The sequence below is a fragment of the Temnothorax nylanderi genome, unplaced genomic scaffold (genome assembly GCF_030848795.1).
Source record: "Temnothorax nylanderi isolate EJ_2023f unplaced genomic scaffold, tnyl_v1.0 TNYL_tig0050_pilon, whole genome shotgun sequence".
NCBI classification, from domain to species: domain Eukaryota; kingdom Metazoa; phylum Arthropoda; class Insecta; order Hymenoptera; family Formicidae; genus Temnothorax; species Temnothorax nylanderi.
The window spans coordinates 661899-681452 of record NW_027249112.1 but is presented as its reverse complement, the minus strand read 5'-3'; the positions used below and the strand labels follow the sequence as shown (position 1 = coordinate 681452).

General features: G+C 44.2%; 1 protein-coding gene across 1 annotated transcript in view; it reads right to left on the bottom strand.

The window, feature by feature from the left end:
- Positions 1-19554, bottom strand: part of LOC139772513 (uncharacterized) — a gene marked incomplete at its 5' end in the record, with an annotated part of 79403 nt that overhangs the window by 55461 nt on the left and 4388 nt on the right. The window contains one exon of the mRNA XM_071706245.1: positions 7232-7290. Coding sequence (XP_071562346.1) covers positions 7232-7290 — 59 coding nt within the window. The remainder of the gene's footprint in view (positions 1-7231; positions 7291-19554) is intronic.

Genomic DNA, 19554 nt, shown 5'->3' with positions numbered 1-19554 from the left:
ATCGACGGCTGGATGCCCGCGGAACGGCTCGTAGAGCTCGCACAGCTTTTAAGCTTGACGTGGCCATTGGAAAGAACCGTGGAATCGAAGGAAGAGAGAGAGGCTGACTGCAATAATTATTGGACGTGGGAGGAGGCGGCGGGGGCGGGGGGGAGGGCGAGAGGACGGGCAGACGAGGAGAGGACAGGACGAAGGGACAGAGAGGACGGCTGAGAGCGACGGAGAGAAGGGCGAGCACGCGCGCGGGCGCGCGTGAGCGCGAGAGGGTGCGAGGGACGATGAAAAGTTTGACCGGACGCAGCGAGCACAATGCATCGTGGTCCACTCTCCACCCCCGGGGAGCGACCCACCCCATAATCCACCCGCATTGTACGACCAATCAATATTGTTTTATATCGTGAGTCGTGAGACGAACCGGCTCCGCTGGTTCGACTCGTTCGGCGCTACGCTACTCTCCTCGATGGTGGACTGCACAGCCCGCCGAGCCCTCCGACTTCCGGGAATTCTTTCGCATCCATCCATCGTGGAGAGGCCGATGGCCTTCCTTTCACGATTCTCAGACACTCGTCGGGAGAACGTTCCGACGATTCCGTTATTCGCGACTTAATCCCGTTCGTCAAATCATTTACGTTTCGCAAACAATGCACAGCCTCCTCCCCTTCCAATTATTCATTTTCTAGGAAATGAATTCTTAATCAAGCTCTCGTTGTAAGAAAGAATCGACGCGATGTGTAGCGCGATTACGCGGTAATGTCTAAGCGAATGTATTTATAGAGTTAGCAATGCATTTCAGATGTGTAATGTAAATACTGCTGCTGTTTCGCAAAAGTAAATATAAAATTCCACGTGTTACGATTAATATCCTGTATCCAAAGAGCGCAAAACATGCGTTTATTCAGTACACGCGATAAATGCAGGTTCATTGATTAAACATGAGAACGATGTACGTATAATTAATTAATGAATGGGTTCCGTGTGTAGTGTATGAAAAACGGTGATTCCTCATTTTTTGGTATTGCGCGATACACTGTCATTATACGTGATTTTCATTCATTTAATTCGACCGAGCCGATACGCGTACGCGCTTAATTAGTTGTTGCGTATGTGCCGAAATTACTCGTACTTTATGCTCCATTTCAACAATGCGTAACAGGGGAAAATTTGAGGTTGATTATTCGATATATTTATACCTGGTGAATTTCAAGAAGAGCTGATACAAGCTGATTATTATTAACTCTATAATATCGCTGATATGAAGAAACTTGGATTAAGACCAAAAAATATGGGGATTAAATAAATGATTAATTTCTATTAAAAACTTCGATGCTTTTTTTTACAATTGATTGAAAACTACTTGAAAAATTTAGAACCGAACATACATAAAAAATAGTATATAGATATTACCTAAAATCTAAACAGCGACAGGTCAAGATTATTTTATAAGATATATTGCTAAATATAGAACTAATTATACGGTAATGGTACAAGATCGATGGTTAAAAGTATTTTAAGTACATCCGCTTGTCAAGATTACGTCAATAACGATCGTCAGATTGTCAATCTCTCTATCTCCCCTCCCCCTGTTTCTTTCTTGATAGACATTCTTTATTGATCTATATCGAGACTGCTAAGATATTTATCAACGGTTGTCCACATTTTCGGTATATTTGGGATTCGCCGAAGATAATTCGAAACCGGAAAACGTGAGACGCGATGACATTTAAACCGATCTTTCCCCGCTGACGCGTCAGCGGGACGCGGATATTTTTCTTGCGGGACGACAGGAGAACACGCGCAAAGAACGGCGCACAATGTGCATCCGCCTGGCTCGCTCAACGAGGATACGTTTCGCTCGCGCGATGACGCTGATATTCAGGATTATTCTCCCTCTTTAATTATCCTGCCTTCCCTCCGTCCTCCTTCACCGCCTCCGCATCAATGCCGCCGTCGTCGTCGTCGCCATCTTCTCTCTTTCGCTTGCGGAAAGGAAGACAGAGAAAAGTCCGGCGCGTGACGCGATAACGAATTATCTTCGAGAACACGCTTCTTGGGGCAGGAACCGGAAATATCGTCGGACGATAATAGCAATATCTCGCAAGTCGGCGATTCCCTACGGCATTCTTCCGAGAATTTTTTTTTTTCATACACCTACTTCAAAAGCGATAAGATTTTGTCTATTATTTTAGGAAAATTACACAGACTCACGAGAAGGAGATTTCAACTTCGAAGAATAGTTTTTAAAGCGCACGTTCCAAATTAAATCGAATCTCTTTTAAGCGTGCATTTATATGAATTTAAGTTTATCAGAAAATAGTCTGCGAAATATTTCGCTACGTGCTGCAGATGTAACTACGTGGCAACAAGGCGTTTAAAGATAGCGAATCAAGGACCGATCGGAGTCATCCTCACATGTCTAGTGACGACTCATAAGCCCGCGCTACACAGACAAGCGTATCGCTTGTAATCATCCGTGTGCTCGTATGCGAGTGCATGGCCGCATAAACGTAATATGCTCGCACGCCCTCCTTCGCATAGAATTCACTATCGCCTTCCGCTCATCACACGCTCAAATACCTACGCGAAACGAGCGTGCCGGCCGTGAACATAATCTTCGAGCTGCCATTAGTTCCATCAAAAGTATTTTATTAGCGCTCGCCGCCATTCCGATCGCGTGCGGATTCGCGACACGATTCCGATGTAAATTCTTTATTTATTTTTTTTTTCCTGAATCTTGATCGACCGAGATCGGCAGAATGCGACAGCGCGATAAGCAAGAACGATATAACGCTTACGAAGAGCTTTACTTTTGTCGCTTATTGTAAAGCAAATGTAAATTGCGAGGACGCTATTCTTGTCACAATTATTTTCTATGCGGAATATGTGTCGTTCGATAATTACGCGGCTGAATTACAGGCAGGCCTGATATTCCGCGTCACGCACAAGATTGCGAATCTTGCTGTCATTAATCGTAATTGTACGACTAGTTTTATTTAATCAGGTACGCGGGCAATGGCGGGATATTTGCGTAAGCGAATATAGAGACACGCTTCGCCTCGAAAGAAGTATGCGCTCCGTTCTCTTGCAGGTTGTGTTTATCGGACGAATCGCGTGCGGAGAACCCGCGCTACCGATAATTACCACTCGATTCCTTTGTAGCCTTCCTACGCCGCGATTGGCCGAGGTGGATAATCGACCGGGGCCCAACCGCGTTGCGGGGACCCAGTCACCGAAGATCCGGCCCCATTCGTCGCGACGCGACACAAAACGACGGTGGAAACCGTTCGTTCCGGAAGAACAAGTCGATGTACCATTGTCATTCTCCATACTCGACGGCTATTTAATGTATGCACGCCTCTGTCCCCCGTCTCTCTCTTCCCGCGCGACAACGAAGCGATCACATTGATAGGAACCTTCGTACACTTAGGTGTACTTATGTGTCCACTTATGTGGGATATGACGTAAACGCCTCATCTATCCATTCACGGCAACATTTCTGCGTATTGTGGGCACATCGAGGAGCAGCGAAAGGCTGCTTTTCCTCCGTTTGCAACGCACACGGTGATTGTGTCTCTGAATCATTACGCGGGAGATTAAATTCACATCCCTCCCAATAATCATTCGCGATCGGTTTTGATAAAATGTATTGCCGATTCTCGGTACCAACATATACTTAGAGTCCCTTTGACGAGAGGCTGTGATGTTCGGTGATGCGTGAAATCAGGGGGTGATTAGTCGGAATGCGCACAATTAGCGCTACAGCTGTTTGATACAGCATATCACGCGACGCGGATAAGCAAGCGGTAGGGTGACGTTTTTTGTCGCAGATCTTATTGATTGCCAATTTAGAAATTTGCATGTTGCAACTGGTTTGCCGGATTAATTTGTAAACTGATTCATTTTAATGGTCAACAGTTTATGCGATGGATTATTCAACAATTAATAATCACGGTTAATTTGTTGAATTAGATAATCTAATTAAAATAAATTTTGGATTATCATTATCGCGAAATTACGAATAACTTAGACAGAGATCGACCGCGATTATTAAATTTTCAACGATAGATTACGCATATTCGGCAAACAGATCTTTAATGAGAGTTTGAGAAATGTTACACTCATCGGGGGTTAATCGGCGGTGAACCGGCTCATCTTAGACAGATGTCGAAACTAACCGCGAAGTTCAAAAGGCCATTATCCCTTCATTACGACGAACTTTACGCCGACTAATCTCAAATTTCTCTAAACCGATATAGAACGCGGCGGCCATTCCGCCACATTTGGTCTAATTAAACGGGCATGACGCACATTTCGCAATAATTTCGTAATAATCACTAAGTATCTCCATATGAAATGAGTAACAAGTGCCATTGCCGATTGGATTATTTCGACACGGGTTCATGCACAACGATTAAAATCTTTCCACATATATATAATTCACAATTGAAATCGATCGTTTTTCAATACCATTCCAGATCTCTATTTAGCGTCTCCGTTAAAAGCGCGATGCAACATCGCGAAATCGTGCGTGTCCAAGTTACAAAGGGCGCCGTTTGTCGCGGATACCAGTGATGTCTGCGGCCCCGAATTCATTGAACGTAAAAAAAAAAGATATCTTCCACCCGTAGACACCAATAAGAGCGCGAGCCTGTTCCCCACGGTTTCGTATCCGCGTAACTTCTCGCAGCCATCGACGCGCGAAATGTCCCTGGGTCTTTGATGTCGAACATTACCAGAACACGGAGGATCCCGCCGCGGATGAGAGAAAGAGAGAGATGAATTCGACGCCCTACCACCCTGGTGACCACTCGTAAATTGTCGCGCTTTCTGTCTCTCATCCCCGGTCTCATGCTTTCGACTCGCGCGCGCAAAAAGAGATAACACTCCCTGGCGTCGTTCTCGCACTTCAGCGAGTTGATCGTGGCAAGAAACGTGCCGCTGTAGGGGTGGCCACGTCCCTCCCGCGACGCGGCGAGACCGGGAAACAATTAAGGGAAGACGAGCCGCAGTGTCGCCTTGTATGATAATGCGTTGTAACCTCCGGCACACAGAAGGAACGATACGAAAAGGAAAGGAGAGGTGGAGTGCGTGAAACGCGGTTATGCAGGTAAGCGACAAGGGGGAGGACAAGGGGGAAGGGGGAGGATGCAGCTAGAAAAGAATACGAAGTGGATTGTCGAGGGGAGGGGGTTGGAGGTCGTGGTTCTTACTTTGCATTCTTTTGTGTATCCTCCTGAGCCCTCCATCCGCCCTGCCGCTCTACCCAGTCGTCCTCCTCCCTCTTGAAGCTTGAACTAACGCCCGAGGTTTTAATGCACTTGTCTACTCCACATACCGTTCATAAAGACACATATGTCGTCTGTTGAACGAGTAGGCAGGAGAGCCGTGGTCTTGGAAAGTGGAGTGAGATATAGGCGCGTGCACGGAACTGGAGAAGGAGGGCGGGCAAAGGAAGAGAAGAAACGAGACGAAGTGAAGGAGAGAGAATGTGGTGAGCGTATAACGATATAAAATGCATTTTAAATTCTAAGCATCGACCGCATTATGGAAGGATCTCGACTTTTCGCATGCATAATTCCCGGGAGAAACATGAGAACCCCGCGTAAGTTGAAAGAGGAAGCTACGAGAGCAGTGGTTCGTGATTTTTGTATGGACACGGAGTACCTACTATGTGGTTATTACAAACGTTATCTAATATTCCGCGCTGTTATCATTGAATGCATTATATTATATATTCATATCGTTTTTCTTGCATTATACTGATCATAAAAAAATCAAAAATGTTCGCGTAATTTTCAGTTTTACATATGAGTTTTATATATATTCCAAAAAAGTGTGTGTGTGTGTGTGTGTGTGTATGTGTGAAGAACATATATAAAATATATATTGCTAGATCGAAAAATTTTTAAATTATTTCGCAAAATATATAGACCGAATCTCAAAAACAGATTCAAAGCAAAAAAATAATAAAATTGTAGAGGAGCAACCCTGCAACGAAATAAATCCGAATATAAAAGGCATTTCATGCAATTATAAAATAATATATAAGAAAAAGAGCAAACAGAATATAAATCTATAAGTTGCTAAAAGAAAAACGCATCAAATTTTTACCGTACCTATTCGCTAACGATTCTTCTTTAATACGAATATCGATAACTTTTTGCTTTTTTCTCGCAAATTAGTAACTCCAATCGTATATAAAACAATCATATTTATACATATTTTAAAAACTGTGCTTTTTTTAAATCGTTATATATACTTATACGCAAAATAATTCATGAAAAAAATAAATAAAACTATAATGGTAATAATGAACAATTTGTAATGTTCACGTTATCAATAAATTACGGTGTATTGTCCTACATGCGCTCATCATTAATTAAGGATGAACTCCCGAAAATCATCCACGTTCTATTTACGTATTCTTCGATGAAAATGTTGTAAATAACTTCAAAATGAACATCTTAAAATAGATTTTTACCAATGAGAATGATATAAAATGTTCAAATAAAGTCATATGTAGTGAGCATTCACATAAATATACAAAGATCTCCCTCAACGTCTGATTAATAAAAAAGAATCTGATTAATAAAGAACTACATATGTGAAAATTAATATGTAAAAATATTCCTTTTCAATATGTTATTCTAGGTCCCAATATATACAAAGATCGAAGCATGTAAACATTAGTAATCTCTGTTTTATACATGCTAAATATTACTAATTAGTTTTAAATTTAGAATAAAATTTTTTCAGATATTAGATATGGCCTTAAACTTTTGTCGATAAAAATCCATTTTAAAATCATTCAAAATTTCAGTAAAATTTCATTTTTACTGAAGAATACGTAAATATAGAGTGATTTTCTTAAGTTTATTGTCTTAGTTAATGTATAAATAAATTATAATCAACAAATTTAAAACAATGTTTTCGTTCGATGCTGAACTACAGCAACTACAGCAAGACGCTATAAGAAACATAATATTTGTAATCAATTTTACGATGTCGTATCCAAAATTCGTGGCATCTACATACTTATTTTTGATTGCGAGCTGTAGTCGCCAAAGTTATGGACAACATTAAACATCCTAGCCAATATTCAAGCCATTGTTAATCAATACCGATGAGTTACACGTTCCACGGAATTGAATTGATCGCGACCAAATTCCGAAACTCGCCCGATCGATTTCAATGTGTGATTAATTTCTACCTCTCAATTTAACATTAAACTTACCTCTTGCGTCCCGGTATCCGCGCACCAACCAGCCCTCTGCTACGGCGTCATTCGTCAATCTAGACAGAAGAAACGGAGCATCAGAAATCCGGATATACGCATTCCTTAACGAACGGTGGCCAACTCTCTCTTTTTTCCTTTTTCCTCAACATCAATACAATAACAATTATATGCTACGAGCACGCGGATAATATCTTCACGTCGGAAGCGGACGGGCAATTTTGCGAGATCGTCTCTGATATAATGCCACGTGGGGTCGAAGGTATATATTCAAGTGTGCCGATTCAAGGCACAGCAGCGCGCGCGAGAGGAACCGGGGCTTACCGGGGAGATCTTTTCAGAGACGGAAAGAAAGCAGGCGTGAGATTCGCGCTTCATTCACTCGCGGGTCCATGACGGGGACGCAAAAGAACTCTCTTCTTCGAGATGTAATTAGCACATCTTCCCGCGACGTGCGGCGATAATGCGGCTTTTAATTAGTATGCGTTCATATATCCCGACCGATTCCTCCCCGCAGCAACGGCGCTATCCGCTGCCATCCCGCTGTAGACGGCGAGATGATAACGACGACGGCGGGGACACACGTGGTCGATTTCACGCGCGCGTACCCGCGCGCGTGTGCACGCCGGGTCGCAGCAACGAACCGTGCGCGTTTATGTCGACGCATCACACGCCGCTGCACCGCAGAAGTGTCAATATACGGGTGCGTGTACGCGCGCGGCGAGCGAGCTCGCGTGCACCGATTTGCGTCACGGCGGATACCTACCTCGGGCAGGTAAGGCGTTCCTGCGGTACAAAGAGCCGCGACGATCGTCGACGTAAACGACATAACGTATAATTCGTTGCCTCACCTGCCGCTCGTAAATCGATCGTGATTTCGTGCGTCGCCGGACGAGCACTCGCACGAATATCGAGAAATCGATGGTACTCTAATTCCACGAAGATGAGAAACAATTGTAAATTCACACGGATAAGCGGGGCAATTTCTTCTGCAATTTCTTCGGTAATAAAAATCCGATATTAGACACGCGATTTGCCGCGCACTTAATTTAAGTGCTGCAAATCTCAATCGACGTGGCTGTCATGACTCAGCGATGAATTGTGGAGTCTGCTTGGTGGTATTTCAAGGAACCGATCGAAACGCTTGATTTCGCTAATAATTTTCTTATAGACTTCCGACAATGCTGCATCCATTGATTTCGACGGTATAAAGACTGGTTTTACTGTGTTGCCGACTTTTAAACTTTGTCGTCCGATAACGCATTGTGGCCATTGTCGATGTCATGTTAGTCATGTATAAGTCAGGGACATGTGCCAACAAAATAATAATTCTTCGTGCGACGCGTAAAAATAGATTATGTCATTTTTTCGCGATTTTAGTAATCGGACGTGCAAAAGTGATAACGCAAAGCGACGTTTTTACTCAATTATTCACGCAAATGATTGTAAGGGCGCGATTTAAATTCTATTGTATCGACACTCGACGAAGGTTACAAACTGAAATGCACCTGTTTCCATATGTCTAAGCTCGCGTTTTTATTTTCAAACGCGATCGCGCGCATACAGACGCGAGCTTTAACGCGCGACACGTTAATCCGCAATTACCGTGCGAGCCTCCGCTCGCATCCTCGAGACAATTGTAGGGGGTGACGAAGGACATCAATTGCTGCTGAGCTAGCGACAGAAAGCTGCACGATTTCCGGGATGTGCGCTAATGTCTGATATTAGATCGAGTGTCGCAAGATAACGCGCACGCAGTCACGCGTGATTATGCAGAATGGGGGAAACGTAATCTATGTCAAACTGATGCACTCGATGTACGGGTATTTCCTTTAAAAATTATTTCGCAAGAATAAAACGACGGATGTCACAACGCGACTCAGCCGAAGATTTTTAGACTTTTTTTTTCCTCACATCAAGTAACCGCAACATAATGACCGAAAGAAATATAAAAACCCGCGATATGTGGAGAAAAAACTTTCATAATGTCATACGCGAAGACAGTTGCAAAAATTTGCAACGTACCTTCCATATAATTTTCAATTAAATGGGGAAGCTTTTTCGATTTTAAACACGCGATTGTCTGGCATGATATCTTTGGCATCTATAAACACGTTATAATCCCATTTAACTACACGAGACGTCGAAGAATTAAATATGCAATGAAACGCATTACATTCATTACGCGCCCCTATCGAAGTACTATTTTAATTACAGCAGCACGCGGTGTACGCATCGAACTCTCAACGACGGTTTAAAACGTCCGACCGAAAAGTCGAGTTATATATCCGATTTTGAAGCGCGCGCGATCTGTGTCAATGCCACGATTTACCGTTGCGAGCCTTTCGGGAATTGAACGAATATTGAAATTGCGGGAAACGCACAGAACTTTTGCATAATGAGCTGGCGGCTCACGCCGACACACGGACGGTGCACGCACACCGGCCCCGGCGCCGGCGCGTACATGAATATTTTCATTTGATTGCGTTAATTAAACTCGCGCTGCCAGGCGATGACCTTTGAAGTTCAGCGGCACGCGGCACGCATACACCAATTACCGATATTATTAATTGCAATGTGCTTTCTATTTTCGGCAATCATTGAGTTCGGTAGATGACGAGAAGAGGTACGACTCAATCTTGAATATAAGTATCTTTTCGAAGACAGTATCTTATTAATTTTGAATCAGTTAGAAAATATATATATTCATATTTGATATATATATATATATATATATATATATATATATATAATTTTTGGGTATAATACATATAATAATGATTGCAGGAGACCGCTATTTAAATTGTGTTCTACTTGCGATGCTATTATAAACATATTCCTATAATCAGTTCGTGCGTTTCGCGGTTTAATTGTATCAGCACAATAGCACTCGACATACATCTCACCGCAAGTGATTGCAAAACGATGATGCAGTACCTTCCGCATGCATCGTCCTTAAAATTGTCCGCGGTTTTGCGGTTAGATCCTAATCCGCGATGTTGCAAGAAATTAGAAAAATTTAACGGGGAATTCCTCCAGTGTTTCTTTGATAAGGCCGACCGCGAGATGACGGAAATTATTGTGCGCGTACTTACGAGCTGTGATACAGCCGCAGAAATGCGTTATGAAATGCCGATCTACACGAAAGACGATGGAGGCAGGACGCAGGTCGCAGACACGAAATGACGTTTTATCGCACGCACGCAGCGCGGCAATACGCTACGAGTTGAACTAACCTCAACTTTCTGCGTTGCGGACGATTTAAGGCGCCTCTACTAATTCGCAGTTCGCGAAACGCAAGATACACACACAGTTTACATGTCAATATAATCTCTATACACAGAGAGGTTAGACGCCTTACGAATGCATTGCGTATTGCGTCACGCTGCTTGCGATCGGTGCGATTAAAACGTCATCTCGCGTTCGTATCTGCGACCTGCGTCCTGCCTCCAGCGTCTCATGTAGATCGGCATTTACTGTTCTTCGTGAGACAACGCGGCAAAACGAACCAACCTTGAAAACGTTAGCCTTGAAAATAATATAAAATAATCATAGAGAAATTCCGTTTATTATAACATTTAACTTTTTCGAAATATTTCGGAATAAAGTCGATGTGCAATATCAAAGCTTTTAAAACAAAAAGGACTATTTAGATTAATTATTATCGAAAACAGTACTCAGCCAGAAATGATTAGTCGAATCGACGTTGATTTGATATCCATGTGTCGATGAATGATCGCTGTCGAATACTGGTTGATATTCTTGTCATATTTGATCTCATCATAATTGTTTTTATGTTAATTAAGTAATTATAAATATTTCTGTTAGATTTCTATTGTCTTTTGGATCTTCCACCTCAATTTCTCTCTCTCTCTCTCTCTCTCTCTCTCTCTCTCTCTCTCTCTCTCTCTCTCTCTCTCTCTCTCTCTCTCTCTCTCTCTCTCTCTCTCTCTCTCTCTCTCTCTCTCTCTCTCTCTCTCTCTCTCTCTCTCTCTCTCTCTCTCTCTCTCTCTCTCTTCCTCCCGCTCTCTTCCCCCTGCCTTCCCCTCGCCTCCCCCCCCCCTTCTCATCCCTCTCTCTCTCTCTTTCTCTCTACATTGAATAGTATTATACTGTGCTTTTCGATTTTGCATCAATTCAATATAGAACTGGCCGAAAGATGAAAGAAATCTTGTAAAAATATTCATAATTACGCAATTAATATAAAAATAACTATGACAAGACCAAAGACGACAAAAATAACAACTAGTATTCGACGCATCGACGTCAAATCAACTTCGATTCGACTAATAATTTCTGGCCGAGTATATTATGAAGTTTTATAGTTAACAATATATTACCCCCTCTCCTTCTCAGGTTTAGCTCCGGAAAAAACTTGCGTATGTTCTCGTAGCTGTCTTATTATGAATTGAAATGATCAAGAATATCACAATAAAAGAAACTGTAAACAGAAAGAGCGAGGAGATCGTGGCGGTAAGTAGATTATAAATTAAAACATCGAAACTTATCAATCGGCGTGGATAATATGATTTAATACAGTTTTAGTTTAATTATATATTTTTATACTTCTAAATTGTTATTTATTAATATAAAAGAGAAACTATACTGATAAAGATGACCGCAATCAATGATCGAAATATTCCGGGACATTAATTGTTTTAATAAAAGAATTGTGCGCGCCACAACATCGGTATTCTGACTCGCATTGATATTGCCTGCATTTATATTGATTTTAAACCAACGAGCTGTAAATTTTATTATTTTACAAATAAAATATTTATTTTTTTTATTATGTCACATCTATCTAAACTCTCGGACAAAAAGACTTATAGTAAATCAATAAAATAATAAAAATGACTTTTCGAAATAATGGAATATAATTTTTAGAAGAAAACAGAAGAAATATATGTATATATATATGTTTTTTCTGTGTGTGTAATGTGACGTAATTTCACGTAATTTTAGACAACACATTCCTGCTCGGTATTAACGATTTTCGGCGCGCTTTCGAGACCTCGCACCATCGTATTCCGTTTCGCTATGAGATCTACCAAACCACCGCCGTTAGGGTGAAGTACTTACAGCACAATGAGTATGCAAATAGGCCGGCATTCGGCTACATTTGTTTCAACGAGCTTGGGAACGCCGTCTCGCGAAGGAGCGGTTCCTCCTTCGCGGAGGCCATAAAAGTCTGTCCCGTGTCTCCAAATCTTTACAAAGCGCGAAGAGAGTTACTTTCCGTGCATTTTTATTGCTCGTTACCTTGCTCGTGTCGCTTATACTCGACACTGTTTTCGCGTTCTTTTCATGACGAGTGACTACTTTTCTCCGCTCAAATATATCGATCGCGAAAGTTTCCGCCCTTCCGTGTTTCATCACGAATGGCACAGTCCGATTAGATCGAGGCTCTTTCTTCCAAGTCTCTCCACACTTGGAAGGTTCCTCCGCAAGTTAAAACTTTCGGAACTTCATTCGCATGCATCCTACTTCGTTCACTTCTCGCCCGCGCGTGTCCTGGGAGATTAGGCTCGACAATTCAGATCTGACGAAAGTTTTCGTCTCGCGTCGCGTAAAGCTTAAACGGCAACGACAACGACGACGACGACGACGACGACGACGACGACGACAGCGTCTTAACGCGTCACAGCGCGAGTGGCAGTTCGAAACTTGGCGGATTTCTGACAACGGCCACGGCCGTTTGGGAACAGACTTAAACAGCGTTACTCCCAACACTTGCTGGGACATGATAACGGCCGCGAGATTCCTAAAGCTCGATGCACGCAGACTCGTTTGGATCTCGGCTCAATCGCTCGATTCCGCGCTTCGATTACAGCTAGCCCCGATTCTCGAACGATCCTCGAATGATCCTCGAGTATCCGCGCTCCAGTTGGGGAACGCTATGTAATCAGAGCTCTTCGTCTACATGCGAGGCACGCTAATGACGCGGGCGATTAAGCTCGCGCGATGACAATCCACTCCCGGTTCGAAAAACGAGTGTCATTTTTTTTTATTCGGCGGGAGTGCGCGCAAAGTGCATAATAGAATTCATTGCCCGAGGTAATTCTACTTATTTTGTTTTTGTACAGATTATATTTCTGCGAGAGATAAAATTGAACCGTTTGAGGCATAGTGCTGTCTGATCAATAGCTGTAATTACGCTTATTCGTTATGTGCTTATTAAGTTATATATTTATTAAGTTAAATTACCTTTCTTTATCTCTCACAGATACCTTTTTATTTCGTTTTTTTGCTCTGCAATGTTTCGATTACAATTATAGATTTACATTTAACACTTTTCCATCGTGTATATTAGATCTTACTTGCGCGGAATATTACTTAGGTTTTGACACTTTTGCAACTTTTAAAAATACGTGCATCCCGAGTACATTCGATTCGCGGAATAAATGATTTCCCTAGGCGCACCCGTAATCTTATACGAGCGATACGAAAAGTGCCAGCGCGCATCACATTTGACGCATGACGGCTCTAGATGTATCTCAAGGCGAAGCGGTAAACTCCTACCGAAAACCGGGACGTTTCCCGCAAGTTTCGCGAGCAAGAACGGATGCAAACTTAGAGACCCGGTAGAGAGACCCCACCGGATTCGTAATCGCGTAATCCAGAGATTTCATTAAACCAAATATCCGAGCTTTCTGTCGTCGGGGCTTAAGTGCGCTCCCTAACCGAGAAAAAGTTATGCGATTTGGTACATTGGAAATCTGCTTTTATCCCCGCCGCAAATTAGCTTTAGCAAAATTAATTAAGAACCGGGAGCACCGAGGTTGAGTAACGCTAAGATCGCCCATAATGGAGATGCGAACTTTAATCCCGTTCGATCAACCCCGCTGTCAAGCAAGTAAGCTAATCAAGCAAGCTGTTTCCACCCTTTCTTGCCGTGTATGTAAAATTGATTTCTCTCCCGTGACACGCGAGAAATGGTTTTTTTTTGCTTTCAATTGTAGGCATCAAAGTTATAATTGCGTTGTCGGTACGCACGTCGCGCGGCTTATAAAGATGCTTCACCACTAGCGGCGGCAACGTTATATTGTGTCTTATCCCAGGCGGACTTCGATGCACGAACGTATATCGAAACACGGAACTTCGCTGTCAAAATCCCCGACGTGAGTCGCGCCGGAGTGTGCAAAAGTGTCAATGCGTATATACCTCGTATATACCCGTATTTTATCGGGCCGTTAACGAATCCGTGATGGATGTTAAGGAGCGCGTCGTGGGAAAGCGACGTCCATTCTTTCGACGACAATACGACCATTTGATAAAAGTCACTCGATCCCCCTTTCGCCGCGAGAACAAATATTGGAAGGAGAGAGAGAGAGAGAGAGAGAGAGAGAGAGAGAGAGAGAGAGAGAGAGAGAGAGAGAGCTCGCGCGCGATAAGCGTGAAACTCTCTGAATTCGAAGCTGTTTGTAGATTACGGACGCGCCGGGATGCGTGCGTGTGCGTGTGCCGTTGCGTGTAGTCGCGTGTCGGTGTCCACACTTACTATGCCGCTTTACGAGGCAGATGTTGATAACGGGCGACAGCGACAGAGACAGGGACAGTGACAGCTGCCCCGTATTGTTCGACACGTTCGTTGATTATAGGTCAAAGGCCTCTTACGAAGGATCAAAGAATTACACCAAGTGTGGTCGAAATTCTTTTTTCCTTTTTGCGAGCCGATAATTTTCGACAAATCCCTTCACGCGCTGTACAAATCCGAACACGCTGCACTTCCTCAGAGATTCGAGTCTAAAATTTGATCTGCACGATATGAAATCTACTTCGCAATTTCGCGCGCGACTTCTTCTCACGATATCAAAATTAACTTCATTCATTCGTACCGATCTATTTATATAGATATGTAGCATATATGTACATACTTTCTACGACACGTTTACTTAACTATTCTTCGATAACCAAAAGATATGAAATTTCCATTTATCGCTGAGTTAATGGCGAGCTATTCAATTTAAACGAATGCAATCTTGTTTGGTGTCTAAAGGAAGTAACGAATCGAAGTATCAAGAAGTAGTATCAAACTCTTTTTTAAGAGACATTCTTTATAAACGGCACGAAAGCGTAGACAATTTTAGAAACACAATCGAGTTTGACACGTTTAATGAAAAGCAAATAGCATCTTTATTCGTGCGCTCGATAACCATCTTGTTCTGTCAAATAATCTGTATTAAGATGCACTCGCGATTACCACTTTTAGCGCGATACTCTCTACGGCAAACTTAAAAATACATTAGACTTGACACAAAATCTTTTTTTTTCTGTTTTTTTTTTAAATAGACACGAAACGCGCTGTCGATGGAAACCTATATGTCAATGACATATTCTGATCCGTTTCTAGGATAAGTCACAAAAATTGATTAAGTTTCATTAATAGAGTGTGCTGTACGATAACGATGGATATAACACATTAAAGTAATATTATGAAAAAATAATTAGTATCTAATAACTCGGTGCAGTTTCGTATCGTAACGCCAAAGAAATATTTCGAAAGGAGAAACGTGTCAATGATTCTGAAGCGATAGTCGCGAAAGTTTGAGGAGACGATTAATAATTCATTGTACTTAGTAGTGCTTGAGCTACAACGCAAATACTAATTTAACCTTACCGTAGCAAATCAGTCTTTCTTTCGGCTAGCGAAGTAATTATTCGAAACTATGTTAATACGATCTGCTCGATGAGAAAACGGGCTCAATTCCGCTATTTATATTCGTTTTTGTCGGATCGTTAAGTAAATGTTCGCGCGGATATCGCGGAGGATGACTTCTATTTATTGCTCACTTTGCGAAATGAAAAAAACCACGAGATGTCGGACATGATTTCTCGCGAAAAATTCACAAATATGAAGAGCACCAGTTGAAACATCGGTAATCTTTCAGTAGTGGTATCCGCGAGAGCGATATTCTTCGGTTTTACATCTTGGCTCGCGTCGCATTTGCATCGTGAGAATTCCGGAGGTTCACGAACCTTAAATTGATTTTTTGAAAAATTCATACGCAAATGGAGTAGATCGAGCGAGCGAGTTTAAGATTGCTGAAAATAAAGGTTCGGAAAATACCGGTTCTATTAGTCGGATGGTAAACCCGATGCATTATCGGACGGCCCGGCCAGCGGAATGGTCTCTTTGCGAGGAAAAAATAGATGTGACTATAAACGCGATGTCGAGACCGCGAAGGATCTCCCGACGGAGATGACGCGCGATAAAAATCATGCGATTATGAAAGACTCATACGCGCGTCGTGGTGACGGTGACGGTTATTACGCACAATCCGAGTTCCACAACGGTTTCGCAAAGAAATTACGAAGTTTCTTACACAGTCGAGGTATAGTTCCAAGAATCGTCGTCCCTTATGCACACCTTATGACGTAAACTGTATAAAAATATATATATATATAAATTAGCAAGGATGTGGGATGGATATGTGTAGGATCGTGCAAGCTGTCGAAATTACGGAGCCTCGTAAATCTGCGTGTACAATCGTACAAGCAGCTACATCGTTACATTGCGACGAGGGCTTGCAGCGTCGATTAGGCGAGACACAGAGGATAATGCGTACACGTGGGGAAAATAGAAATAAATAAAATGCAACGAAAAGCAAAAAGCATAAATTGTATTTCGTAACAATAATATGAGCGTAACGAAAGCGAAACATTGGTAGCACACACCGCACAAACCGCGCATTGACAATCGCGATGAATAATGGAGGGGTCAATTAAATCTCAATTAAACACCACCGGATAATACGAATCGCGGCTCTTTTCAGCGTCACCCCACACCAGGGGGGCTAGCTTTTTTAAACACCGCCGGCGCGCGTTTACTCGCTTCGAAAATCAGCATGCCTAGCGCACCCGCGTTATACGATCATTTTATACACCTCGTAAAGAATAGCGTATTAAAATTAGCTTGATGGGCTTCGAAAATATGATTTCCACTCCGCGCCCATCGATAATCTCGCCATTCGACCGAATCAAATTCTATCCCGACACTTGGCGATACCGATACCCACGTATTATATTCTGTATCAAATTATCCCGCTAATTTAATAGCACGTTGTCGTCCTAATTTAAAGCCGCGTCCATCATTAATCACGGACGGCCGCGACTCAAAACTAAATCAGGGTAGCGCGAAGTATGCTCGCGTATAATGGCAACAAGGTACATTTGCGAATGCGTTTACACTCCACAATCGCTACGAAGGCACGCAACGTCCGACGACCCTCTTCCCGAACTCGGGCGAGGAGGAAGAAACACCGGAACGCACGAAAGAAATTCTATCCGACGATTCATTTTTTTTCTGTCCCTTCTCTCGGTAACTTTTCTTATTTCTTCCCGTCGATTCTCTCTCCCTCTTTGCAACTCCGTTCGTCCGCTAAAACTCGTTTACCATTGCGTTCGCGGTATCGCCAAGTTTCGATGATACGCAACGATTGCCTTTGAGAAATATCCGAGGTATGGTACAAGGACACAATAATAAGCGCAAATCGGCAACTAAGCTCGATCATTTTCATCGCTGTGTATTTTACGGAACAGCACCGAAACACTGCGAAACACAGTAAGAGATGCACCGGCCACGCGCGCGTAACTTTACCTTATTTGCGATGCGACCACATTATCCCCGAGATAAACACACGTGTCACACTAAGTCACGAACGGCGTGCCGTAGGAGCAACGGTGATCACAGACTGGTAAAAAGAAACGCGGATCCGTGATACGCGGACACACAAATGTTCATCCGTAGATCGACCAAGTACCGCTGGAGCGACGCCCGGACACTGTAACCAATCGCCACCACTGTAGTCCACCTACAGTTCACCCGGCCGACCGATCATTTTGTGAAATCGCGAGGTAGAGATGCGAGGAGTATAAGTTGCGGGATCACATAGTCTTCCGCGAAAGTTTCCTCGTCGTCATCGCGAGTCACGTTGCGCTTTATCCACGATCAAGCACCACCAGTGAGCACTGTTCGTCCGTTGACCGCTAGCAGCCGCCAACGACTCGAGAGATTCCGCGCGATCTTCCCGTTCACCACGGCCTCGTGCACCACGTTCGCGGACCCGTAGCTCCACGGCGTTTGGTCCTTCGTGTCCTTAGGGCATACGTATATATCCGCGAGCGGGTGTGCGCGTTCCTTGGACGTGTACGCACGTGCATGTAAGCCGGGCGTCTCCGTGTGTAGGTGGAATCGTGGGTTCCGTGCGGTATAGGCGAGCCGTACGTCGTTTTCCCCCGGTCGTACGTGTGTGTCGCGCGTGTGTTACGTGTGCGCGCGCGCAAATAGTCTTATGTGAGTGTTTGCGTGTGTGCGTGTTGGTCGGTGTATGCGGTGTACGTGTAACGTGTCGTGTACGTGTATGTGTGTATGTGTGAGTGGGCTAGCGGTGCGCGCGCGCGCGGCTGTACCGGTGGGTATATTACAAGGTGTACGCGTCTTAAGTGATTTCGGCCTCGCTGGTCAGCCCCGGCAGCTCCGTATGATGAGGCCGCCGCTTTGCTACTGACAGACCTAAAGACCACCCTAACCCTGCAGTCGGGGACGAGGGGTTCCCCACCCCCGTCGTGAGCGTCGACGAGAGAGAGACCACCCTCCCCCGCCAGGGACCAGGGCGAATAAGCAACCCTTAGTACCCGATGCCACCTCCACGGCGGCGGCGCAAACGCACTCCTGCCTCCGAGGGTAGTCTTATCCCCACCGACTCTTTCGTAGGAGCGAGACCACCACCCCCACCCACCCCCCAGTCGATCCCGGTCCTGCCACCACCACCGCCCCCTCCTGCACCCCCTCGCGACGCACGCTACCGACGCCGACGCCGACGCCGCCGACGCCGCCGCCGCCGCCGCCGCCGCCGCCACCGCCGCCGCCGCCGTATCTACCCCTCCAACGCGCGGAGCCGACGGCGAGGAATCCCTTCCAGAGACGAGAAACCCCTTCTTCCCGTTTCCTACAGCTTCTACGGAGGAGAGTCGTCTTAAGATAAAAACACGGACGATCGGGTTTTGCAGTTAACCCACTCACCCTCGACTTGCATCCCCTCTACACGCGCGTCCTTCCCGAGTCCCCCTCGTCATCCTACCCCTGATCCACCGATGTATCCCCCTACTCCGTACCACCGGACTCTTACAAGCAAGCAGCCTCGAGTCAACCCCAACCCTTTTCCTCCGTCCCATCCCGTCCTCCTCGCCACGCTGCTCCGCGGATGTCTATACGACTCGACGAAACTTTCGATTCTTTCGGGGCCAACCTTCACAACCCCCACCACCCCCCCCCCCCATTTTTTCCTCTCTTCGCCGACCGATACATCGCGTGTCGACCC